Source organism: Caretta caretta, chromosome 1 (genome assembly GCF_965140235.1).
Source record: "Caretta caretta isolate rCarCar2 chromosome 1, rCarCar1.hap1, whole genome shotgun sequence".
Classification (NCBI taxonomy): domain Eukaryota; kingdom Metazoa; phylum Chordata; order Testudines; family Cheloniidae; genus Caretta; species Caretta caretta.
The window spans coordinates 166,741,710-166,768,261 of NC_134206.1; the positions used below are offsets into that span (position 1 = coordinate 166,741,710).

General features: G+C 44.3%; 1 protein-coding gene across 2 annotated transcripts in view; it reads right to left on the minus strand.

Moving 5' to 3' along the window:
- EVA1C (eva-1 homolog C) overlaps window positions 1-26,210 on the minus strand; it is a 63,551-nt gene extending 37,341 nt beyond the window's left edge. The window contains exon 1 of one of the 2 annotated variants that reach the window (XM_075133131.1): window positions 26,043-26,210. Coding sequence is in view for 1 of the 2 variants with exons in the window: in XM_075133128.1 (XP_074989229.1) it covers window positions 25,357-25,483 (127 nt within the window). In the remaining variant the exon portion in view is untranslated. Of the gene's footprint in view, window positions 1-25,356; window positions 25,877-26,042 lie in introns of those variants that run through there. The other variant, XM_075133128.1, reaches the window with a different exon arrangement.
- Between the last annotated feature and the right edge of the window lie 342 nt (window positions 26,211-26,552).

Consider the following 26,552-nt stretch of genomic DNA (forward strand, 5'->3'; position numbering starts at 1 on the left):
GGTCCCAATATAATGAGAGACAAGGGTGGGTGAGGCAATCTCTTATTGGACCAACTCCTGCTGGTGAAAGGTACACATTTTCAAGCTACATAGAACTCTTCTTCAGGTTCTTCCACCATTAGAACTTGGTCCAGTAAAAGATATTACTTCACCTAACTTCTCTTAGACATTATTAATAAAAGTTGGATATACTAGTCTGATGTGCATGTAGTTTTGTGTTTGCTAGTATATAACTACCACAGATGAAGAGGTGGAAATTCATATGCTGCTGTCATAACTACAGTTGCCAACTTTCTATTCACACAAAACCAAACACCCTTGCCCTGCCCCTTCTCTGAGGCCCCGCCCCCTCACTCCATTCCCCCCTCCTTCTGTTGCTTGCTCTCCCTAACCTCACTTGCTCATTTTCACCGCACTGGCTCAGGGGGTTGGTGTGCAGGTGGGGGTTAGGGCTCCGACTGGCGGTGTGGGCTCTGGAGTGGGGACAGAAATGAGGAGTTCAGGGTGAGGGAGGGGGTTCCGGGCTGAGGCAGTGGGTTGGGATACAGGAGGAGGTGAGGGCTCCGGCTGGGGGTGTGGGCTCTAGGGTGGTGCAGACTCTGGGGTGGAGCTGGGGATTAGGATTTGGATGTAGGAGGGTACTCCAGGCTGGGACCGAGGGGTTTGGAGAGTGGGAGGGAGATCAGGCCTGGGGTGGCGAGGTGAGGGCTCCAGCTAGGGGTGCAGGCTCTGGAGTGGGGCTGGGGATTGAGTATAGGAGGGTGCTCCGGGCTGGGAGAGAGGGCTTCGGAGGGTAGGAGGGTGTTCAGGGCTGGGGCAGACGGTTGGGGCATGGCAGTGGGTGAGGGCTCCGGCTGGGAGTACGATCTCTGGTGTGGGGCTGGGGATGAGGGTTTTGAGGTGCGGGAGGGAGTCAGAGGTGTAGACTCTGGGCGGCACTGACCTCAGGCTTCTCTCAGAAGCAGCGGCATGTCCCCCATCTGGCTTGTCCCGCATCTGGCTCCTACACATAGGGGCAGCCAGGGAGGCTCTGTGTGCTGCCCTGTCCGCAGGCACCACCCCTGCAGCTCCCATTGGCCGTGGTTCCCAGCCAATGGGAGCTGCGGAGCCAGCACTTGGGGTGGGGGCAGTGTGCGGAGCCCCCAGGCTGTCCCTAGGCATAGGAGCCGGAGGAGGGACATGACACTGCTTCCAGGAGCCACACAGAACCACAGCAGGCAGGGAGCCTGCCTTAGCCCCGCTGTGCCACCCTCCAGACTTTTAACGGCCCAGTCGGTGGTGCTGACCGGAGTTGCCAGGGTCCCTTTTCGAGTGGGCGTTCCAGTCAAAAACTGGACACCTGGCAACCCTAGTCATAACAGCTGCATTCATCATGTGATTTCAGGTAATATGCATGACCATGTTCCCTACTGTCTTAAAATGCAGCAAACTCCTGCATTTTTAAACCTTCAGCATCACACATTTGAAAGTTAATGCATGTTCAGTACTCAGCATCCCTAAGTATTTTTCTTCTCACATTTAAATTTAAAAAAGAAAATGTTATAAAATAAAATTAGGGGAATAATTTAATGAAATGGCCAAGAAATCAGAACCACAGTTGTTTTTTTAAGAAGAGTTGTTTGACTAATGGCCCATTTGCTACATTTAAAATTTATCTCTAATTATCTTCTGTTTTAATTATCCATCTTAACACACCCTTATGTTGATGTGTATACAACAATGGTATTTAAAGGAGCACTTGGAAGGTTGTAAGCCTAACATTTGAACTTTTATCTTGAGATGGCCATGACATTCTATATATTTGCTCCCTAAAAAAATCAAAACCTACAATCCTATAGCAATAAAATAGTACATATTCTTGACAAAAACATCCACAACATTTTTAATAGAGTGACCTCTTCCAGTGAGTTATTTGTTTTAAACTGGGAGAAACAGAATTTTTAAAATCAAGCTAAATAGCACAACAGAGTCATTTTAATTCGTCAGTACACAATTCAATTCTCTACAAACAACTTTTAAGAAATTTCAGGGGAAAAACAGGAAATCCCTTACCATAATAATAGTTGAATACTCTATGTTAGTACAGTCTGATATTTTTTTCCACATTTAGATTTTTTGTTGTTAAAATTAAGGTTGGTTGTTCATAGATGATACACAGATTTGGTGAGTTTAGGCCACATCTAGCAGCTAACCCCACTTTTTATGTTCTGACCTACTTGGGAAATTGGAGAACGCCAGAAAGTAACTGTTACCAAAAAAACTACTACAATTCTGAATCTGCACCATTAAAGTTAGTGGGAGCTTTGTCACGGATGTCAGTGAATTTAGGATTTAAACCCTTACAGAGCTCTACTTGCAGCACTAAATTTGGAGTGAGAAGAAGGAAGTTTAATTATCAGCCCATTTTTTCACATGCTTATAAATCTGAAAATAATTACCCTTTGGGTTAAAAATATTCATTCTTGTTACTAACTCAAAAGCATTTCTTTCTGTCTTCTTTCTCTCTTTCTGCAAGTTTGGGAAAATACAGTTTGGCCATTTTTGAGTTACCAGAGCACAACAAATGGTGGATTTTACACATTAAGAAAGTTACTCAGAAGCTTTCTGTGCTCTTATATCTCAAAAACAGCTTTATTTTAAAAGTTCCCATTTGTCATGGCTCTAGATGTCAATAAGCACACACGCCTAAGACATGATTAAAGAAGTCTGGTTTAGGAATAATCAAATTGTAAGTCTCAACAGAATGTGTTGAACATGCACAATATATTATTTTGCCACTGTTTTTTTTTAGGCATGCACACTGAGGTGTGAAACTGTGTAGATAAGTGGTTCTCTGCATGCTGAGACCTCTCTCCTGTTTAGCAACATAAGAAGGGCAGGGTGGTGACGAACCCCAGGTAGATATCCTCTGCTTTTAATTACCAAATTTACTTTTACCAAAATTTAATTTTGTCATTTTTCATCAATTTGAAATGAAGAAAAATTGGGGGGATGACAATTTTTATTATTTTTGGTGTATTTTTCAACCAACTCTGAGCTAGTCAAATTCTTTTTAGTGTCAAATTTCATCAACATTTTTCATTTCCATGACCATTTTTTTCAAAATGTGCATGAATTATATTAAAAAAATTTTTAATCATCCCTGTTTGCCTGATTTTCAAAAATGCTGACTCCAATTCACCAGAGGCTCCTCTAAGGAAGAGAGGCCTGCGTGATGTTTGAGCCTGTTCATTTGTTTTTCCTTTCCTCCTAAACTCTGGAAGGAGCAAGCTCCAGCGGACCCCAACCAGAGGGCTGAGTTTCCATTCCCAGACCTGGGTGACAAGAGACTGAGTTCAGGACACCATCGAATGCCAGGGAGGTGTGGTGGAGGGACTATGCCCATGAGAGTCCCACGGACTTTCAGTGAGGTTTAGGCTCTTCAGTGCTTTGATCACTTTTGTAAATGAGAGTTAGGTTTCAAAGGCACAAAAGCGCTTTTGAAAATATTAACCTATATTTATGTAGGGATTCACCTTACTACTGAAATGCAGCCACCCCTGAGACACATGAGAAAAGTTACTGACTATAACAATTGCACCTCTAGAAAGACAGGAATTATAATATTAAAGAGTGTTACACACACAAAAGGATATTCTCATATGCTGAACTTCTAAGTCATCAAGTTTCCTTGATTTGTCATCTCTTTACCCACTAAAAATAGCCAACAGTCTTGCTTTGGTATTTCCTGAAGTTTTATTCCCCTAGTCTTGTTAATTTTGACTTTTTTTTTCACCCTTAGAACTCACTAAGGGCCCAATTTTGCTTCCATTGAAAGCTCCATTGACTTCAGTGAGAGTAGAATCAGAGCCTGTGGTAGAAAACCCCTGGGTAGAAACAAATCAAACCTCTATATTTAATTGCCCTAAGGATAGATTTCATAAAGGAATAGATGGCTTATAGACGGATATATGGGACCCTTCACATCTAGGTCACTGCATCAAATCTAATGTAGGTTAATGGCCAGTAAAAGCCACTGCTATCTGCTGGCTGTGTGGTGGCTTATGTGAAATGATTTGGCATTCTTCATCTAATTCCTAAGGACAGACATCTGAACTGACACCTTTGTTGGCAATCTCACCATACCGGCCAAGGGCTGTATGGACATGAAGACTCAACTACCTTCTCATGCCTAGAGTTGGTAAGTCCAGAAAAAGTCTGAGGCATGGGGGAGGAGGGAGGAGAAAGTTTATACTGTCTTTATTGTAAGGTAAACAGAGGGCATAAGGCTGCCAGGCTGTCAGTCTGGCATCTCCCATAGCACCAAAGACATGGGGAGAAATCCTGACCCTGTTGAAGTCAGGAGCTCAGGCATTTACTTCAGGAAGCCTAGGATTTCACCACAACCTTGCAGTCCCTCACTTGTGTGAGCTGTCCTTTTGAGGTCAGCGAGGCCACTGACACGAAAAAGTGTTTTCAGGATCAGGCTCTACATTCCTTTTTAAAACGTTCTAATTAAACAAGAGCTTTTCTCTACTCAAACTGTACAGAAATAAAGTACCTTCCCTGCCAGAGACATTTCTCTGTGGACCCAATGCCCAAAGGTGCTGAGGCCCCCTGAGTGGTGCTGGGCTTGTACTGAGGATAGGCCAAATTCCCATTTACACTGTAAAAAGAAAAGGAGTGCTTGTGGCACCTTAGAGACTAACAAATTTATTTGAGCATAAGCTTTCGTGAGCTATAGCTCACTTCATTGGATGCATGCAGAGCTGTAGCTCACGAAAGCTTATGCTCAAATAAATTTGTTAGTCTCTAAGGTGCCACAAGTCCTCCTTTTCTTTTTGCGGACACAGACTAACACGGCTACTACTCTGAAATCTGTCATTTACACTGTGGCTTCTTTGCACCACTCTAACATTGTAAAGGGGCCTTAAATGTAACTTACTGCTACTTTAACGACTTTTTACACTACCAGAGTGGCGTAAAGGAGCCATAGTGTAAACGAGTATCTGGCCCAACATGCATTGTGGATGCTCAACACCATGAAAGATTTGGTCCCATAGCTGTAATCATTTCAATCCTTTAGGTTTTAAGTTACTTGGAACCAAATGTGCTGTGTACAAAAAACAGCCCAGTATTCCCTAAAGAATATCAGTGATGGTGTGATTTGGATGAGTTCCCTGGCATCTTAACTGCAACTTTGATCCTGCAAATTCCTAATCCAGGATCTAAGCACCTTTCTGCAACAACCACAACTATTCAGTTCTAAAAATGCTTTTTAAAAAATCTGCTCTGATTTTATATAAGCAGGTGCATTTCTCTGAGAAAATAATGGTAAAGGGACTGACACGAAAAGAAATCATGCTCTCCAGCCTTCAAAGTGGCATTTAAAATGCTTGTATATTTGCACACAATAAAGGATAAAAATAGTCATGGAAATTGGCTGCTAACCTTTGATAAGAAAAGTGGTGACGTACTGGTATCTGGATTGTTTCACTCACATGGTACTATGTAGACGTGCATTTTGATTATTACACAGAGTGCTACACACACAGCCTTGCACCTCTTGGAGGGCTATATTGAGACTGAATGTCTCGCCTTATGGAACGGGTGGTGCACATAGCAGCCCTGGGAAGGGATGGTGCCTCAAAGCCACAATTATCTGCCTCCTTCTCCTTAGCTCCAAGAGGAAATAAGTCACTGCAGTCCTTTACAAAATGCACCGTACCTCCCCCTCATGCTGACTCAGTTCCACTGATTTGTGCCTGGGGGGCATGGCTCTGCACACTCGCTCATGGAGGGGAATAACATTCCCAGGAAAGCTGCTGTCTCCCAGGTGGGCCATGCAGACAGTCGCAGTTTCCAATTGCTTCCTTCAACTTCCCCAGGGAGTGTGACTTCATAACACGTCTAATGCAGGCCTGTGCCTCAGTGGCACAATGTGCTTCTATATTGTTTACATAATCCCGTGCAGAGACCAATTTTGCTAAAGGCAACTACTCCAACCAAAGGGCAATGTCAGGTTAGAAAAAATGTCCTTATCTCTCTAACTAATAACAGCTGGGATTATTCAGAGAGAACGTTTTAGCAATTGAACGGACTTGCCAATATTTATGATGTCTGTTTACTTTTCTGCAGTTCTCTGGGCTGGGACAATGAAGGTAGGTAACTGGTCCGTTTCATGTTGCTTTACAGTCAAGTTGTTTCACTTTGGGTTCTGATACAGTCTCTGCAGCATTGACTGTATTATTACAAACATTTCAGGGGAATGTTTATTTGTGTTACAAGATGTCTCTTTTTTGTTTAATATGATGGAAGTATTTCTATTGGTCTTATGTTCTATAAAAGTATATTTTAAAAACACATCTAAACTGGGAGCCATAGCTAATCTGACAGGGATAGTATTGCAGAACCCGAGCATACAAAACTCACAAGTCAGGCCCCCCAAAATCATGAGATATGCTTAAAAAAATCAAGATTTTAAAAAATAATAAATGTTGGGTTCTTTTAATTTGTCTTCTGGTTTTTGAGCCTTCAAGCGTTCACATTTTCAAGGTTTTTTCTGAAACATGAGAGCTAGAAACTTCCTTTCCCTACCTTCCCGCCCCCCACAAATGAAAGTAGAGATTCCTTTGTAATAACATGACTCCAGCAGCTGGGGATTTAAGGAAAATGACTTTTCCTATTGGCTCAAAGCATATAGTTATAAGCATTATATGGGCTACACTGTGAACAAAGTAACCTAAAAACCTGTACCACCCTACTCAGAAGTTAAGCCTGAATCACAGCATCATAAATTGATTCATAGGTTCAAAGATTTTTAAGATCAGATGGAATCATTGTGATCACCTAGTGTGACCTTCTGCGTAACACAAGTCAGGAACTCAATGCAACTTTTTACTAGGACTCAAAAGACACATGAAATCCAAGCTGAATCCTTTCTTCCAGAATTGACCGGCTTAGTTAGTGTCCACTGTGCTGACAAAGAACTCTGACTAAAATTCACTACACAGATAAAGCATGAAATACATGCAGATTGAGCTACAGTATTATGTTGTTGTTGTTATTATTATTATAGTATTATTATTAATACCATAGCGCTTAGGAGCTCTAGTCATGAGCCATGACCCCATTGTGCTAGGCTCTGTAGAAACAGAACAAAAAGATATCCGTGCCCCATAGACTTTACAGTCTAAGTATATGATTAGAGACAACAGCTGGATGCAGACAGATGAGGGAGCACAAATTAATAATGACACAGTATTGGCCAGCATGATACAGTGTGGTCTCAGCACACCAGCAACCTAACCATTGTCCAGTTTTTTGTAGGCATCACGGCAAAGGAGAGTTTGAAGGGGGACAACAAGGTAGCTTTGTGGATATTTATGGGGAGCACCTCCCAAGCAAGAAGGGCAGCATGGGAGAAAGCACAAAGGTGCTTGTTTGCAATGTAACAAGTCAGCAGTGAAGGCTGCTATTATGGGGCGAGTGGAGGCAAGCATCAACACCATGATGATGGATGAGATGATGGGTAGGGGTGATTGACTGTGAAGGGCCTTGAAAAAGACAACAAGCAGCTTATGTTTGATGCAATTGAGAAGGGGGGAGCCAATGGAGGGATTCAAAGAGGTGTGAGACCTGGTCAAAGCAATGGACTAGGAAAACTATCCAAAAGTGGCAGAAGGTCGCTTTGAATGGGAGGGGTGGAGGCGCACATGGAAACCTAAATGTACTAACATGGGGAGCGGGAAGACTTAGAGGGAGTGGGAGGAAGTTAGGATGTCAGGGAAAGTTAGGATGGGTGCTCCGTGTGGGGAGAGGGGGACAGTCGGGGTGCCAGGGAAAGGAGGGGGAGCAGGATGGTGCTCTGCACGGCATGTGAAGGGAGCTACTGAAGATTTTGAGGAGGGAGATATCTGGCACCAAGTTGGGAAGAAGGGTCTTGGTGATTTGGGCCTGAGGTAGTTGCTCCCAGCCCTGGCCTGATTACCCAGGTTCCTACCTGCTCCCCAGGCTGAGCCCGGGTGCTGCAACAGCTGCTGTAGCCCCCCCAGTCACACGCTTGCATCCACACCCAGCAGTCTCAGAGCCCCACCTGACCTGAGCCATGTTGAGCTTGAGCTGACAGCTAGACATCCTCGAGGGGATGTCTGAGAGAGAGGCCTCTGGTGTATTGAGGACTGTGTTGCAATTTCAAGCTATCACTGTAGAGTGTCAGAAATGAGTGAAGGGTTCCTGGTCCTGCTTGCAGGCTAGGGAACTCTATAGTGAAGTGTGTGATCTGGGAGCAGCAATCAGTCTGCAGCCAGACAGCCTAGAGGAAGGTGGCTGAGTTGGTTTAGGGAGCAGCCTGCTTTGTCACTCTGTTTTTTGGTTCTCATATGTTACCTGCATTCTAAGAAATAAAGCAGTGTTACACTTTTGTAAGCAGTATTTCTTGTTTGTTTGACTTTTCTGTGTGTATGCTGTGAACGTAACTAGGCCAAGATTTTAGTTTGGACAGAAGGAGACAATTCTGGAGTAGAAAGGTAGATCTACAAGTTAGTATAGAGATGGTAGTTAAATTTGTGTTTACAAATAAAATGACCCAGAGATAAGGTTTGGAGGAAGAAGAAGAAAAGAGGACCAAGATCAGAGCCTGTGGAATCCCCTCAGACAACTGGAGGGTAGATGAGGAGGATCCTCCTCAGGACATGCTGAATGAGTGACTAGAGAGGTGAAAGGAGGATCAGGAAAGGACAGAGTTATACAAGCCAAGAGAACAAGACCTCAAGAAGAGCATGGTTGATGATGTCAAAGGCGGCTGGCATGTCAAGGAGAATGAAGGTGGGGTACTAGATCTGAGCTTTAGCTAGGAAGAGATCATTAGAGATTTGGCAAGTTGGCCCCTCACTGTCACTTAATGCAAAGAGGACATGGCACTGATCAACCATAAAGACAATCCCAGCCCCCAAACCCCAACCTTGCTTAAATAGAGTTTAAGATTGTAAATAGATCTCTCAATTTAAAATAACATTCTTAGAATGCTGTAGCAGTTAATTAAAAAAAAACTTTGAAAGTCAGGAAATTCAGGGAGAATTTTATTTTTAAGTTTGAAAGTCTGGAAATTGGAATGTTGTAGTTTACAAATGTAAACATCAGAAAGTCTGGAAGTACTCAGTTAAGACTCCAGTGCATCACAAAATAGCACAAATAGTGTAATTGACAATACATTGGAATTCATTAGTTTGTTCTTATCCAGAACAATATCATTTCATTTGGGATTAATTCATCTCTGTGTAGGTGGTCAGCATAAGACCTGTGCACCACTTATCTCTCTCGAAATAAGGTTAAAGTGATGCATAAGCTTTGTGCAGGCCCACTGCACTGGGGTGCATTTCACCCTTAGTGAAGAATGGCACTGTCAGAACATAATCATGAGTTCTGAGGATAATACCTGGCACATATTAAAAGCAATCTAACTGTTTACTAATAGAATGCCTTTTTATGAAGAATGCATTCTGCACACATTTATTTTTAGAGCCTGAATATGAAAGGCCCACAGAACTTAGCAGCTCTCTGAATCAGGCCTTTATATAAGTTTATTGTATTGGTTATAGTTCATAGTTCAATTTAGCTTGATTAGCGTAGTAATTTGTTCTCAGTTTTTTAAGAGATGCTAATTCATTTCAGATGAAAATAGACAGAAATACCACACATATTATTACTGGAGTCCCAAAAAGCTAATCCATTTTATAAATCTCCATCAACCCCTGCAGTTTTTCCAAGAATTGTGCCAACAGCCAGTAAAAATTGTATGGGCAGGTTTGACAGTCTCAGAAGAGGAGAACTCTCCCAGTGATGACTAAGCCACTGATAAACTCCACTACAAATTAGTCAATTCTTGAAGAATTATCTCTGGATACTTGCTGTTCCATGGGTGAATTTTTAGTAATAGCTACCCAGCAACACTTCCTTTATTGATATGTAGAGAGACAGGGTGAAATCCTGGCCCCATTGAAGTCAATGGCAAAACTCCCATTGACTTCAAAGGGGCCAGGATTTCTCCCACTAAGTTACCAGAAAGTGATTGATTCTCAGCTGGTCTGCAGTGATAACTGCTGCCCCACAAGGACACTGCAGGGCTATTTAGCAGTGTTAGATAATCGATTAATATTGCTCCAAGAATTATAATTTCTGTACAGGCGGCTTGACCATTTCTAATGGCTCTATCCAGCTAACACCACAGACGATGTACTGCAGCTTCATCGCTTTGCAGTGATGAAATGAAAGTGGCTAAGGTTTACTCGGCTCGGTTTCACTGTGCTACAATACAGTACTATTGTAGCATACAGTGATCTCCACTCATGATGTCACAAAACAGTTTTCAGAGAAAGTTAATCTTCATTACCATAAAACAAAGGATTTAAGGTGAAATTTGAAGTGGGGAAGTCATTCAAGGGGATAAATGAGGGGGAAAGGGCCATAAAAGGGGCAGTACAAATGAATGAGTGATTCCCTACATGTGGAGGTAAGAGAGAGGAAGACAATAGTGGAGGAGATGAGTGAAATAGACAGGAAATAGGCAAGCAAACATAGAGAGGTAGCATGAAACATGTCCATGGAGAGGCAATATGAATTGGATTTAGAAAAAAACTATGAAGCCATCAGAAATGACAGAGGGTTAGTTTATTACACAATGTTTCTGCTTCCTGGAGTGAGAAAGTCATTTGGCTGCAGAGTTCTGGACACCTGAAGTTTGAAGAAGAGGCATTTAGGAAGAATGTAAAAGAAGGAACTATTATACTCAAGACATTAGAGGACTGATTTTCAGACTGAGATTATATGTTCAAGTGCGTTACAGTTTACTGCAGGAACTACCACATACACGTGTGTAAATCAAAGACTTGAGTGTGTGCACTGGATAGCTATATGGATAGTTGCCATCTAACTCTGTGGGTATGAAAATCCCTGCTTTTGTGCATGCACATGCTTGTTGTACATATGCAAAGTAGGTGGCAATTGAGCAGGCTGAAACTGGCATGCAATCTTGGTCTGAAAATCAAGAGGGAAAGAAAGTTTGGGGTTAGAGACAGCTTCAAGATTTCTGCCCATCAAAGCAAAGTTAAGGTTCTGATTAAGGACAGTGATGTCTTCATATTGGTCTAGATAGAGCCTAGCATGTTGTAGGCACTGCTGCAATACAAATAATATATATTAATAACAATAATGAATGATAACAGTCAGGCATATAGAGGAACTGAGTGTGCAGTGTAAAACCTCCCCCCAGAATAAAAGAGAACCAGTTATAGAAGTAGGCTTTATGCAAGAAGAGAGTGCTGGAGATGGCAGCAGTGTGTCCAGTGATAAAAGAAAGCTTTGTCTAGTACAGGTTTGGCAGGTAAAATGGGACTGCTCCTCTCATCAGCTTCTGTTTCCAGGAAAAAAAATTAGTAGTGGCAGACATAAAGGGCCTGATTCATCTCTCACTTATGCCAGAGTAGATCAGTTTTACACTGGTACACATGGAAAAGTGAGAGGAGAATCAGGATTGATATGTGTACATTAACTCTTTTGATTGTGATGTATGCAGCGAGGGACCGTCCTTCCCATTGCCTATAAGTTAGGTAATATTCTTCACAAAGGGGCCTCTCACCTAGCAAAGAGTCAATGTAACTCTTATTAGTCCATCACCCAGGTGTCTTTAAGCTCTTTCTATAGGTATAGAGGGTTCTTTTTAATATTAAATCTTAGGACAGAGGGGGAAGTCCTCCGTGAAAAAACATTACGTCAAAGAATTCAGAGCAATCCAATTCATCTGTTCCATAATTTGCTTCTTTCTTCCCCCACGTTCCCCAAAGCCGTTTTCCAGGATGCATAGTTCAAGTCACCCTAAAAAGTCTTAGTCTAATAGTCTTATTCAATGGTAATCTTCTTTGGAAAGGGACCTTGGGCCGACTCCACACTCTGTACAACACTGAGCATAATGCCAGAGTGTCCACTTTGCTAGATTTTATTTTGGCATATACTCATTAGCTTCACTTAAATTTTCCCATTTCCTTAGTTTTTCAGATATAATTCTTCCCCCCTTCTCCCTCCCCCCCGCCCCCACCTCTCCACAGCTTGCAACATGGAGCTATAACTCTATCATTTTGTTTTCACTGTGGATTGTAAACATTTCTGGAATCCCTATGGAGTCCCCCAGAGCAGCGTGGGTTGGAGATTCCCATTCCCACAGTGGCAGCATGAGAGGCTGTGCTGTCATGCAAGGGAAAGAATGCTTGTATAATCATCTTATTTTTAATTTTAGACATTGTGCCAGCAGTTGGTGTTATCTTAACCCTTTGTAATGGGCAGATGTTTGCTTTGAAAGCACAATGGTAAACTGGCGACCTTAGAATTCTCTGTTCTCAGATGTCTAGTCCAGAACTCAGCAAAGTTGCAACCAGCAAATGCTAGTTCCAGATCTTAAGTTCTGACTGTGTTGCTTTGTTAGGACCAGATCCTGAGTGTTTTGCCATTGACCTCAGTGAGGGCTGGAGCAGCAGGCCCTTCACAAGCAAATATTAAAAATAAGTGTTTTTAATACCAGCACTGTTTGGACACTAATTTAGAATTAATACCATAGGTGCAGCAATCCAAGTAGACTCTAGTGATGAAGATTACAGTGACTAGCTACAGTAAAATATTTTATCAACATGCATTTTCCTAAAGGAAAACACTTCTTTTCCTTTATTTCATGAACATGTCTTGTGGACCATAATTATCTGACATATCATAACTCTGATTACATATCAAACTTCAATGGCCAAATTAATCATGGGTGTGACTCCACTGAAGCCAAAATAGAGGATCCAATGGAGTTACATCAGGAATGAACTTGCCTCAAGACCTCAATCTTACCCTCAAGTATATGAGGGCAGGAGCTCTGGCTAGAACCCTGGTAAATAAAAGATGAAAGAAATACATAGCTGGTGACATCATCTTCTGAAGATTGAGGAAGGGGCCAACCATGCCCAGGAGATAGCAGGAAACCACTACACCCAAAGATTTTAAGTAGGTGGATCCTGGAGTCTGGAGAAAAATATTCCTTTAAAAATTTGGGTTTGTGAACTTGAATCTCCATGCAATCTTGCGGGGGTCAATCCCTCAAGAAACACAATGCAAGGTTCAGTTTGCAAACACCATTGTGACCGAAACCCTGCGGGATTTAAACAGTCCTAGTTTATTCACATGACATAGAATCTAAAATTCACATGACATAGGATCACATGAGTTAGAGGTGAGGAATGGGATCACTTAATCCATTCCCTTGCAAGGGTGGCCTACAGTCCCCTCAGCAGAGGAGATGTCAGTTAACAGTACAGTAGATCAAGGCCAAAAAGCTATCTGCATGGCTGGATTACTTTCATTAGCGCAGCAATTGGCTTCACATTTTTTTACTCAATTCAACTTTAGATTGGATAAACTGAAAGACCAAAAATTCTGCTGTGGTCCAAAAATGCAAAGTGATTCTGAAAATCTAACTCGTGTCTTCCAGCATGTGAACAAAGAAAACAGAGGTAAATAAATAAAAAAATATATTCTACAGTTCTTTAGGGCCCTGATCCAAAGCCCACTGAAATCCTTGGGAATTGTTCCACTGACTTCAATGGATTTTGCACCAGGCCTTATGTTACAACTTATGTTTTAAAATTAATTCTAAATTAGTGTCCAAACAGTGCTGGTATTCTTTTTGTTGCCAAAAGCCGCACAATGGATCTTTTAAACAACTCTCTTAAAATGTACAGAAATTCAGATGAAGTGACTCACAATGCTGAACAAATAAGGCACCACCATGCCTAGTTGTGCCTCTCGAGTTCTCTCTAAGACAATAGAATATTTTTTCTATGTTTGACAAAGAAAAATATTTTAATTATAATTGTTGATTGGCTGGAAGATTAAAAAAGTCTGATAGTTGGTGACTGATTAAAGTGGTTGGTTATAAACCTAGAGAACGTTACTGAGAAATGTGAAACATATTGCATAAAAAATGGGATTAGTATTTATTTGGAATTAGTACCCACTTTCCTTAATAAAGCTGAGGTCATCTGAAAGTCCTATCCCACTGAGAAGTTTATCAGCTTGAATTGTAGTATAAAGGCAGGAGGACCTAATCAACAAATTTATTTTATTAAATTTGTTTTTCCTTTGACATACAGAATATACAATTTGTTATGTGCCAACAATATGCTCAATGCATTAGAAGACACAAAAATAAAGCAAGTTCCTGCCTCAAGGAGTTAACAGTCTAAAAGGCAGACTCAAAAAATATAGAGATGGGCCTGACACAAAACACCCAAATCTAACTAAACCCTCACATTGGGTGTATACCTCTATTTCACAGAACCAAATCCCAGATCCTTAACCTCAGACCAGCTCAGACCAGAACTCTGAAGTTTGCGTCCCTTTCTTATTGACATGGAACAAATGTTTTCCTTTAAATATAGGAACCAACATTTGCATCTAACCTTTTCAAACAATATCAAGAAATTACATCTCTTACCATCTCTCTTAATATTTTGGTGAGTTCCAACCATCACTTACCACAACACGTCAATAGAATTTACTCAATGGATTTATACAGGATTCAATCTCCTGCTAACATGGTAAGTCGACAAAACAAATGCTGCATCACTGTGGCCATCAAAATTCTTACCACTTTATTAAAAGCCCCAAATAAAATGGCATTCACTTGCTTTCTTTGTGTTTAGGAGAATCTGGATTGTGTTAATTAATGGAAATTAATGGAAACTTATTGTGCAGGAGGATTGCATGGTCAGCTGATGTTTCTTGAGTGTTTTTGTCTACTTTTCATTGACTCCATTTGCTCTCTATTATTGGGGTAGAAGGCCAAGCCTGATTTGTTAAAGCAGTGATTATTTCTGCCTGAACTGTTCTTGAAAAAACAGATGTCTTTGTGAGTGGACTAAGACAAAAAGGGTTGGAGCTATCAAAACTATGGACTGCTTCTTTTGCCTCTTCAACCTCCAAAATAATTCTCCAACCCAGGTATAAGATCCCATGATTACTCCCTTTTGATGTGTACACATCTTGAGGTTCCATTAAGATTCTTTTGGTTTTCTATTACAGGCTTACTTCTTGGAGGCTACACAGAAGAAATGGGTTTTCAGAAGAGATCTGGATCAAAAGAGTGTGGTTGATTGATGAACTGGGGTAAGTAGGTCATTCCATATATAAGGGTCAGATGACCACAACCTCCATGAAACCCTTGTGACCCACCACAATTCCAGCATTCTGTAATGAGCAAAGAACTAAGTATTTGTGATGGTGGCTCTCAAAAATGGGATGATTTAGCATAATAGAAAGTCTTCGCTTTTCTACGTGGATTTTGACCCATTCTCAGATATGAAAGTTGCAAGTTACCACTGAAGAAATAATATGCATTTAGGCCAATGGTCCCCAAACTCTTCACAGTCACGCTCCCCTTGTCCCTGTCCGCGCCCCCCACAGGGAGCCGGGCAGGGAGCAGGGCCGTAGCTCCTGATCGGGGGGGACAGGGGTAAGGGGGCTGAGGCTGGGGCCACAGATGTGGGGTGGGGCTGGGGCTGGGAGCATGGCTGCGACTGGATGTAGGGCTGGAGCAGGGCTGGGGTTAGAGTGGGGCTGGGTGGTGCTCCCTCCCCTCATGGGGGCTGGCCCAGGTCCTGCCATGCCCTCAAATATTGCTCTGTGTCCCTCTAGGGGGGTGTGCCCCACAGTTTGGGGACCTCTGATTTAGGCCCTGATTCAGCAAACCATCCCTATTCAGCAAAGCATTTAAGCATAGGCTTAAAGATAAACCCATGCTTAAGTGTTTTGCTGAATAGGGATGAATTTGTGTATGTGCTTAAATGCTTTGCAGAACTGGGGCCTTAGACTTCCTCTGGTGAATAGCTAAGAGGGAAGAAAAGAGCTTTCTAGCCATGGGCCCAATCTGGTTCCCATGGAAGTCAATGGAAAGGAAGAGTCCCATTAACTTTACTGGGCATTGGATCAGACCCTACATTTGTTTCTCAAGCCCTTGGCATTCAGTTCCCAGTGTTTAAATATATGGATGGGATTTCACTAAAAAAATGGCATTAGGATAGCAGACATCAGAACAAATATTCTCTATTCTGCAGTTCACGGTACATATAGGATGCAGCATGTTTGCATCAAACAATTGTTAAAGAAGTACAGACTATGTACATCTTTAAACCAATGTATCTTACATCTCCATGTGGACAATTTCTACATGAGATATGTCCTGTTTCAACAATTTGCGACATTAAATTTTTTGATACTCAGCCTTCTCTACCCAATTAAGTGGTTTAGAACCCGGCATGGATTTTCATGACATATATTGTTCAGATAACACTGTTCACAAAATTAAGAGATACCTAGAAAAACTCTATTTCTGTATTTGAAAGCCAGACTAAGGAATACTGTGGGAAGAAGCATATGTGACTACCTAACCCTAGAGGGCTTACAGAAAAGGCAAAAACATGTCTAAACTTGATTTGTGGTAACAAAGTGCGTGGAGATTGAAAATTCCACCCACAGCCATAGATGACAATGTAACTCTTATGAAAAGGAAAGGGACAAATCCTGTGTACATTATATTGCCTTCATACTGTGAGGTGATCCAGCAAAAATATTACATGAACGGAATTTGGGAGAAGAGGATTGTGAATGGGTTCACTGTCCGCCACCTAGGGGTTGCTGCCGCTGGCAGCCACTCCACCTAGTGGTTGCAATAGGATGGGTCAGGGAACCCACTCCCTCCTACTCCACCAACTGTCAACTCAGGACCCTGTGAGGCCTGTCCAGCGTCTTTCACCTTGAGGTGCCTTAAGTTAGCCTTCCTGGGCCACCTCCTACCTCCCTCTTTCCCAGGGCATGTGGCAGTTTGTCCCTGCAAGTGCTACCTCGAGGCTTGCCTACCCGCCTCCGACCCATAAAAGCTGCTGCTCATCAGCATGCCTTCTCCCGGTCTGGATCTGGCTACGTTGTCCTCCTCCACAACTCACAGAGTGGGTCCTTCTCCCTGCCCTGTCTACGCCCAGTTGAGCTGTCTGGCTCCCTTTTAAACCCCACCTCCAGGGGAGCATTCTCAGCAAAGGTGGAGGGGCAGCACCTCCTGAGCTCAGAGCTGCTCTTTAACCCTTTTCTGTCCAGAGAGGGGTTTATACACACTATCACACAGCCTCCCCCCTCAGATCCAGTGTTGGGGTATTGTCTTGCAGACCTTGCACATCTCCCCCACCCGCCCTCACCTCTTGAAAAAAAAGTCTGTTTTTATGGCCCTTCCTAGCCCTGCAACATATCTGGAAGCTGTAAGGTTGAAAGGAGAGGTACCGATGCATGATCCTGGGGTTGGCAACCCTTGCAGAGTGTAGCCACCACAGCAGTGCATGGTCCATCACTAGGAGACAGGGGTTCCCCCACAAATAATATCTTAAGGTGTCCACAGTCCATTTGACTGCCAGGGCTTCCTCCTCAGTGACCGAGTAGGATGTTTTTTGTAGGAACAGTTTGTGGCTGAGGTACAGTATGGGGTTCTCCTCTCCATCAATGTCCTGGGAAAGAACTGCTCCTAGCCCTACCTCGGAGGCATCCATTTGTAGCATAAAGCTCTTGATGAAGTCAGGGTGTGCGAGCACTGGCTCTTGGCTCAGCTGCTCTTTTAGCTCACAGAATGCCTTATTTCAGGCCGTGGACCATCTCATCTTCAGGCTGGTGTCCTTTATTAGATCGGTTGGGGTGCTGCAATGGTGGCAAAATTGGGCACAAAGAATCTGTAGTACTCAGCAAGTACTCAGCCTAGGAAGCGATGCACCTGCTTTTTTGTGTGAATGGTATTGCACATTGCTCTAGGGCCTGCATTTTGCTGACTAGCTGCCTTAGACGCCTGCCCCCAACTAGGTAGCTCTGATATGTCATCTCCCAGCTGGCCGGCTGGCACTTGGCTGGGTTAGACATTAACCCTGCCTCCTGGAGGGCCTGCAATATCACCATCACATGCCTTAGTTGGTCATTCCAGTCCTGACTATAAATGTTGATTTCGTCAATGTGTGCAGTAGCGTACTGCCCGTGATTCATTAGGCACTGAAAGGTGGCCGCAGCCCACGTAGGCCGAAGGGCATGATCTTAAATTGGTATAATCCAAACAGTTTGGAGAAGGTGGCCTTCTCTTGTGACTTGGCAGTTAGGGGAATCTGCCAGTAACCCTTTTTTGGTGAAGGGTAAAATATGCCCGATGCCAACTCTATCCACATATTTATTCAAGTGACATCATCATAGGACCTAAATCACATTAGCCACGTCATCAGGGGCTCGTTCACCTGCACATCTACCAATGTGATATATGCCATCATGTGCCAGCAATGCCCCTCTGCCATGTACCTTGGCCAAACCAGACAGTCTCTACACAAAAGAATAAATGGACACAAATCTGACATCAGGAATCATACCATTCAAAAACTGGTAGGAGAACACTTCAACCTCTCTGGCCACTCAGTAAAAGATTTAAGGGTGGGAATTTTGCAACAGAAAAGCTTTGAAAACAGACTCCAACAAGAAACTGCTGAGCTTGAATTAATACGCAAACTAGATACCATTAACTTGGGTTTGAATAGGGACTGGGAGTGGCTGGGTCATTACACATATTGAATCTATTTCCTTAAGTTAAGTATCCTCACACCTTCTTGTCAACTGTCTAAATGGGCCATCTTGATTATCACTACAAAAGTTTTTTTTCTCCTGCTGATAATAGCTCATCTTAATTAATTAGCCTCTTACAGTTTGCATGGCAACTTCCACCTTCACTGTGTGTGTATGTGTGTGTGTATATATATACACACATACACACACACCTACATACATATCTTCTTACTATATGTTCCATTCTATGCATCCGATGAAGTGGGCTGTAGCTCACGAAAGCTTATGCTCTAATAAATTGGTTAGTCTCTAAGGTGCCACAAGTACTCCTGTTCTTTTTGCAGATACAGACTAATACGGCTGCTCCTCTGAAACCTGTCATATATACTTGGGGGTCCGCTGTCTGTTTAGTAGCTCATTGACCTGGGCCATAGAGTACGCATCATACTTCGATATAGCGTTCATGCTCCAGAAATCTATGCAGAAGCAGATTGACCAGCTGGTCTTCAGTACCAGCACAATGGGGTTCCTCCACTCATATGGGACTCCTCGACTACCTCAGCTTCAACATTGTCTGCAGTTCCTAGTGGACTACCTCCCATATCTTTCTTGGCAGGAGCCAGGGGTTCTCCCGGACCTTTTTCCCTGGCTGGCGCCTATGTGACGTGCCAGGTGCATACGCCCTGGCAGCGTAGTGAACACCGCGGGAAAGGCTTCCAGCTGCAGCAGTTGGTGGCACTCTTGCTCTGGCTGAAAGTCTTCTCCTGGTGGAATCAGTCCAGTGTCTTGTCCTGGGGGCCTCTGTGAACCGAGTTCCAGCTCGGACAGAGATGGTGCTATGAGGAGGCTCTCCCACTCACACCAGGCTTTTAGCAGGTTGACATGGTAAATTTGTATCACCTGTCATTTTTTGGGCTGACGTAGCTCATAATTAACTGCCCCTACCTTCCTCAGCACCTCAAATGGGCTTTGCTATTGAGCCATCAGTTTTGACTCTGAGGTCAGAAGGAGCAGCAGGACCCTATCCATGGGCCTGAACTCTCTCATCCAGGCCCCTCTATTTTAGGCTCATTTTTGGTCCTCATGGTCCTGCAGCAGGTTTTCCCAGGGAAAATGCCCCTAACCTCTCCAAATCCTCTCGCAGGCAGATTGTGTTGGACCACACTGGGTTTAAGTGGTGGCTGCTCATCCCACATCCCCTAGAGGAGGTCTAGTACCCCATGGGGTAGTCTCCCGTACAGAAGCTCAAATAAGGAGGACCCCATGGAAGCTTGAAGCACCTCACGGATAGTAAAAAGGAGGGGTGGGAGTAACTGATCCCAATGCCGTGGGTCCTGGGCGATGAACTTCCTCAGCATCCCTTTTAGGGCTTTATTGAAGCACTCCACTAGCCTGTCTGTCTGAGGGTGATAGACTGACATCTTTAGGGCCTTAATCTTTAAGAGATTACATAGCTCTTTCATCTGTTTTTGATGTCATGTTGCTCCCCTGATTGGTTAAGATCTCCTTTGGTATCTCGACCCGGGTGAATAGCTTCTGTAGCTCAGGGCTGATGTGAGTGGCTGTGCTAGCTCAAAGGGGGGTGGCCTTGGCGTAGGCCACTAGCACTTGAATGCACTGGTACCCGCTTGTCGTCTTCTCCAGTGGCCCCACCAGACCCATGCCGATTCTTTTGAAGTTGGTCCCAACCACCAGGAGGGTGATGAGCGGGGCTTTCAGGGGTATCGTGGACCTGGTCAGGTGGCACTCGGGGCATGACACACAATAATCTTTGACATCTCCATGCATCCCCAGTAAAACCTAAGGGTTACCCAGTTGAAGGTTTTCTCTTGCCCAGTCGGACCCCCACAGAGTATTGTATGTGATGGCTCTAGCACCCGTATTTCTCCTGTTTGGGCATCCTTGGCCATCCAGTACATTCTCTCCTCCCATAGCTCAAAGTGAGGACATAGTTGCAGCAGCCATGGGTCTGCCATTTTCCGGTTCACGCCTGTGAGGTGCTCATATGCCCGGCTCAGAATCAGGTCCTCCTTCTGAGCACTTATAAAATCTATTTTGGCCATCAGCAAATCCCAGTCTTCAGTTTGGGGGGCCTTCTGCCTCCCTGGTGGTCGTTCCTGTTGGGACAGGCTCTCTTTGGAGTCCTCTTCATCCCTGACTCAAGCTAGGTTTCCTGACCCCAGGTCCCTCCCTGGGGGTATTCTTCCCTCAGCAGGTTATTAGCCCAAGATTTTATAATCTCCTTAAAATCTTCCAGGTCTTGACCCAGAATCACCGGGTAAGCCAGTGCAGGGACTACCCTGACCCACACTTTCCTTGAGTGTTCACTTATTGTGAGCTGCACTTCCCTAGTGGGGCATGGGGGTAATGAAAGACTTTCATCTTCATGGACATACTATAGACAGATGGCGTATAGGTGGTCTCCCAGCCTGGCTAGGTATACTCGGACCATTGTCTGGCTACACCTAGAACCTATCAATGCCAGCATGGCCACCCCATTAACCTGCATTTTGTCTGGTCCTTTCTTTCTGGCCTGGGTATCCGCTATCCAGACCTGCCCGTAGGAGTAGTCCATGTAGGGGAACTCTTGACAGAAATGGGCTGGCCGTTCGCATGAGAAGCAGGGTTTGGTCAGGGGGCTCACTCTATCCCTTCCCAGCAGTGGCCGTGGGGTGTCCCCAGGGGTTCCCCCATCAGGGCTGGGTTTCTCCTTGGGGTGCTTGGCCCCCTGGGCCCGGACTCCCAGGGTCCCATCCAAGCTGCGGCTAGGTTGCAGGTCAGGGTAGAATCCCGCCTTCATGGGGGCATACTGCCCTCAGTAGTCTCTGGGTCTCCGGGGCAGGGACACCCTGTGTCTAGGGCCTTCTGATCACCACCCAGTTCTTGTGGTGCCACCTGCCCCCAGAAAGTTTTCCACCAACCTAATTGCATTGGCCAAGGCCTCGCTGGTGTCTTAACACCCAATCCAAGCTGCTGGGGGGGAGAATCTGTGTAAATTGCTCTAACTCTACTGGTTCTGAGATCTGCTTCCTGGTTTGCTCTTCGAGTTGAAGCCACCTCCAGCAGTGTTCCTTAAGATGCTGGGCCAGAGCCTGCAGCTGGGCACCCTGGGAAAAATCTTTCCCAGAAGAAGCATTGCCAGTGGATTTCGGTTGTGATATCAAAAACATGTGAGATGGCTGCCTTGACCTTGGTGTAAGTCTTGGGCCTCCACCACGTCAAGGCTGTGGTAAGCAGCTTGGGCGGGCCCTGTAAGGTATGGAGAGAGCAGGATAGCCCAGTGTTCTGGAGGCCATTGAGCTAAGGTAGGGACCCTCTCAAAAATGACCAGGAACACTTTTTAAAAAAAAAAAAAAACACAAACAAACCCTACCCTCCCTGTTCTACCTAAAATGTCATTGTTCTTTTGTGCATCTTTCCATTGTATAAGCCCAATTCTGTGCTCCAAACCTTTGCATATGCAGGGAGAATTAGGTCCTGTGACTAATAAAGTACTGAGCAATTTCCAGGTTAGTACTGACAGCACAATTTAATGTATTTAAAAAGGGAAAGGGTAAATGTACTGTTGTTTCATGCAGGCTTTCACAGCAGGCTGGGAAGTGATTAGAGGAAGTCACCAGAATGCCAGGAGAAGGAGGAGAGAGACACAGCCCAGTTTGGGGCTGCTGAGGTAGAGATCTGATGCTAGAATCACGTAGAGCGAAAGGATCAGTGAACCAAGAAAGTATGCCACCTGATAATCTTAGTATAAAAGCTCAAGATCTGTGAAGAGGAGAAAAAGCTTAAGCAACTTTCCTTCCAACTCCGTGTGCATCACTAATCTCTCACTACTGGATCCAACTGTACGTAACACTTAAATGACCCGTTGACTCTTTCCATTTCTTTTGCTGTGACATGGTTTTCAAAAGGAAATGCACACCAGGCCATATGGAGATTTTGAGGTTAGATTCACCTTCTCCAAAAAGTGAACATGCATGTGGATTACAAAACACGGAGAGCCAGCTCCTCAGCTGATGTAAATCAGCACAGCTTCTTTTAACATCTGTCCTTGAGAGCAGAGGGGATACGTGGGCGGGGTGGGGGGGCATCAGCAAGTACAGGTCACCTCTGCCAGAGAGAGATTGTTTTGTTTATTACGAGTCTTTGTGCCAATAGTGTACTGTCTCTTTAAAAGAGGCAGATTTGTTTTCATAAACTCAACAAGGCTTAAGAAAATCAATTGTGTGCTTTTGTTGAGGAAGGAAGGGAAAGTATAAGGAAAGTCAGCAACTTTAGAAGCCCAGTACTCATTTTTGCTGTTGCATAGCCTGTAGCCCTTAACAGGTATATTAGTTTTAAGCAGACTCAAGATGGCATTTACAGGTTTCATCTTACTTCTTGAGAATTTTCTGACAGCTTTTGGCCTGCACTACCTGTTGTAAGTTTCACTAATTCGGAACTAGTGAAAAACCTGCTTGGATTGTTCTGGATAGCATTCTTTTTTCCCCTAAAGGGATCAGTAACATTTTGATTTTTTTCTTTATCACTACGGATTACATCCCTGCATTAAGAAAAAATGTGAGCAGATTGTAATGCCTACAAATGTCACCAGTTCCTGCTGGCAATAGATTGGAATTTAAGAGGCTCTTCTACATTTTACTTACACAGTTGTCTGTATGGCATATTTTTAATGCTGGATTCTGGGTTGGGAGGGGAGGAACAGTCTTGATTCATTTAATTTATTTGGATAGCTCTATGAACAATGAAATACTGAATACATAAGTACTTTTGAAATTTATCTTGGATTTTCTTATCTAAATAACTTAATTTCAACTTTGAATAGTCTTTTGTGAGAGGATCTTGGGATATTTTTAATTCAGTTGCTATTAGAAATGAAAATATGAACTTTATTATTTTTTCTTACCTATAGACAGTTACATTAGTAACTCCAATACTACTACCAATAACTGGGAGTCAAGCCACAAAACACCTAAGAGTAAGATAACGAAGTATTTAAAAGCCTTTTACATGTGAAAAGGAATCTAAGGGTAGTAATGTAATATATACATCTGTACTTTTGTTCTCTACAATTTAGGTATGCTTGTTCAGGAATAGGATTTTGAAATTTGAAACAATAGCACAAACAATTTTTTCTACGTTTGAGAAAATAAACATGTCTGCACAACCACCCACCAACATTTTAAAGAGTATTAACATTAACTATGTTAATATTTATAATAATGTATTAATATTATTTATGAGGTATTAACTTTGCCCCAGTGCACTTGATTAGGATTTGGAAAGTTACACTCTGCTTTTTACTTGTGAGGTTTACCTTTTGCCATAGGAGAAAACATTGGCTTACAGTTTGGTGAGGTTGCAACTATGAGGGGAATACTAAGCATATTATTAAATACACAAAGGCAAACAGCTGATCTTCTAAGTACTTTCATAACAACAAAGAAATGACCTATGTCATGTAACAAACAGAAATAGTAATCTTCAATAGAAATGTTGTCCCTTCTTTCTGCTGAAAATAAGCAGCAGCATCTGTACAATTTCCAAAGCTGTTTAAATTTTGCATTATGAAATAGTTCCCTTGCATTATCAGCCACATGCCATTTTGATGGGGCGGACTGGTATGTCCACTGGTCTCAGAACTGACCTTGTATGATCTCTCCACTTAGGGCCTGATTCGAAGTCAGTGAGACTCTTTCCATTGACTCCCATAGACTTTGGCACAGGCTCTTACTTACTACCAAAATTGTGTTCTCATGGTTTTATTTGAAAAGAGATTGATAGTACTGAATGGTTAAAGTTGTCACACTGCTTCCCATGCCACTTCCCGGAACCCTTAACCCCCTCTTCCTATGTCCTCCTCTTTAAGTAATTCTACAGCACCAGAAGGTCTGAATCATGCTCTTATTAACTTTTGTGGTGTAGGCCTAACAACCTGTCAGGACTGGCATGATCTTGCTTGATGCTATAGAGTTAATGGGGCTCTCCTTTTAACTGATCTGTGTTGGAGAGGTAGCCAGTGTTCTCCCTTTGACTAATCTTTGCCCTGGGTCTAAATTTGGGCTTTGTACAGCTAACACCTATGCCCAATGCAGGCCCAAATGCTAAAACTAAACCCCTAATTGTGATTTCCAAAGCAATGGTACCAGTTAGAAGTTTCACTGATTCCAAAATCATCCTTTATGACCTGAATCGCTCAAATGGAAAAATGTAAGTCAGACAATTTAGCCAAAGTAAAATGTCCCAGTCTTTTCATCTATCTATCATTATACCAGAGCATGCACCCTAATCCCCAGCATGCACCCTAGTGAGGAACCACTCCAGGATGCACCATAACCCTGCCCCTGGGCATATGTTCTACTCATGAGCCCCTCCCAGACATTCCCCTAACTACTCCTAGACACACACATCCTCGCTGGGCACACACCCTGCCCTAGCCCTGTGCACATATCCCACTGAGCTGAAAGCTGGGCACCCTAATCCTGGCCGGGCACACCCTAATCCTGGCCGGGCACCCTGCTGATGAGCCAGTGCTGGGCACGCACTGTATTGAGGAGCCCCTCCTAGGCACACCCCCTGATCCTGGCCATGCACCCTGCTTGTTGGGCGGGCAGGCACGCTACCCCCCCCCCCCCACAGTGCAGGCTAGTGAGGTGCCCACCTGTTACTGAGTGTCCCTGTCTCCTCCCAGCCCTGGGCATGGCTATGCTGCCTTACCTGAGAAGTCTGTCAGAGCCTCGATTTCTTTGGTCCCCACCAGGAACACGCAGTACAGGAGATTGAGAAGCAGCCCGGGCTCTACCTGTCTCCGGCTTGGATGCTGCCCAGCATCCAGTTCACTCATGGTGCGGAGAGGAGCGGGCGGGGGGGGGGGGGTGAGGGGGGTGGTCGGTCTCTGCAGCCCGGGAGAGTCACATGATGAACCCGGCCCCCAGCTGGCAGCGCATCCTCCCCAGCGGCCACCTCCCCTGCGAGCTCCGCCGTCCTTCCCGGGACCAGAGCGCGCTGCCCCCAGCGCCAGCGGGCCGGAGGGAGCCGAGAGCCGCCGCGACCGAGCCCGCGCCGCCGCGCAGTTTCCCCCAAGAGGAAGTCCCAGCGATTACTGGTCCCTGGCACGGCGCTTTGCCTGCGTGTGTGTGTGAGGGGAAGGGAAGAGCCTTTCCCCAAGGCACGGCTACCGTGAGAGCCTGCGGGAGTCAATCCCGAAGTGCCCCCCCCCGCCCTTCTCTCCACCCCCGGCTGGGCATTTCTAGGGCCCGGCACCTCCCTCCTGATCCACACACATCGCTTCTTCCTCAGCGCTGCTTCCTAGTCACGCTGTGGCGGGCCGGCTAACCCACCCGTGCCCCGCGTCCCCGCCTGTCTGACAGGACAGCCCCTTCCCTCACCCGCCCACGCTTTACCTGGCGTGGGTGCATGCCCCGCCGGTGTCTTCACCGCGATCAGTCACGCCTTCCCCGAGCCCCCCGTGGCACCGGAGTGAGCGCCACACTTTTCTTCCTTCTCTGCTTCAGACTTTTTGACACGGTCATTAGCAAAGCAGAAGCCGCCAAGTCCGTTGGTCTAACCCAGCAGATCACGGCTTTTCAGCCTGTTTTATGGGTCTCTGAGGAAAACCCAACCAATCTACAGATTTCCTCCCAGGCTCAAAACTCAGGATGGGAGGATGTCAGCTGAAGTGTATCTGTTTAAAGAAACAATACCAACACATGTATCAAAACAATCTTGTTTCCCTGATTTCTCTCCTAATTTAGAGATCCTTCTCTTAGCAAATATTTTATTGCTTCATTTAACGTCCAGTTTCGCAGATAGAGCCCCCCCCACACACACGCTTTTTGTCCCATTAAAGTTTTAAATGTGCGTTGGGGACATATTAGGGGGACTGCAGTCTCTTTTGCAGGAATAAAAAAAAC